Consider the following 732-nt stretch of genomic DNA (forward strand, 5'->3'; position numbering starts at 1 on the left):
TGCCTCTGGCGGCCGTGCACGCCGCGAGCCGAGCCCGGCCGGCTCCTCCTCCTCTCTCTCCTCCTCCCCGCCTCCCTCCTCCCATCCCTCCCTCCCTCCCCCTTTCAGAACACTCAATGTCGGAACGTTCCGAAGATGACGTCGGAGCGTTCTCGAATCCCGTGTCTCTCGGCTGCTGCTGCCGAAGGAACAGGGAAAAAGCAACAAGAAGGAAGAGCAATGGCGACACTGGATCGCAAAGTGCCCAGTCCGGAGGCGTTTCTGGGCAAACCCTGGTCCTCCTGGATCGACGCCGCCAAAATACACTGCTCCGACAGTAAGAACCCCACCGCCTCCTCCTCCTTTTATTATCCTGTAACCTTTCCATTCACCTAGAGCCACTGGGAAAAAGTGTGTGTGTTAGAGAGAGAGTGGCCCCCGGTGTCCTCCATGCTTCTCTCTCTCTCTCTAAATAAATACACACAGAGATAGATCATCAATGCACGGAGAGAGGCCCTGCTGCCAGGGCTGTCTGTCTGTCTGTCTGTGCCTGGCTCCCCGTGGCATCCCGCGGGGTGGGCTTTCACAGCCCCACGGTGTATCTGTTTAAAAGGCTACTCTGTTGCTGCTTGCATAGTTTTTTTGGTACCTATCTGGGCCAGGTAGATGGAAATCCGGACTTGGGAGAAAACGTTGCATTGTCAATTTTGGAAAGATTTTCATATACAGTATTTATATCGATCTGTTTACAAA

The 732-nt window shown here is 54.2% G+C and overlaps 1 protein-coding gene across 5 annotated transcripts in view; it reads left to right on the forward strand.

The window, feature by feature from the left end:
* The first annotated feature begins 112 nt into the window (after positions 1-112).
* Positions 113-732, forward strand: part of ATXN7L1 (ataxin 7 like 1) — a 212,645-nt gene continuing 212,025 nt past the window's right edge. For all 5 annotated transcript variants that reach the window (XM_025041921.1, XM_006925372.3, XM_025041920.1 and 2 more), the window contains exon 1: positions 113-316. In XM_025041921.1, the coding sequence (XP_024897689.1) occupies positions 136-316 (181 nt within the window). In that variant the 5' untranslated portion in view covers positions 113-135. The remainder of the gene's footprint in view (positions 317-732) is intronic.

Source organism: Pteropus alecto, unplaced genomic scaffold, assembly GCF_000325575.1.
Source record: "Pteropus alecto unplaced genomic scaffold, ASM32557v1 scaffold109, whole genome shotgun sequence".
In the NCBI taxonomy this organism is placed as follows: Eukaryota; Metazoa; Chordata; class Mammalia; order Chiroptera; family Pteropodidae; genus Pteropus; species Pteropus alecto.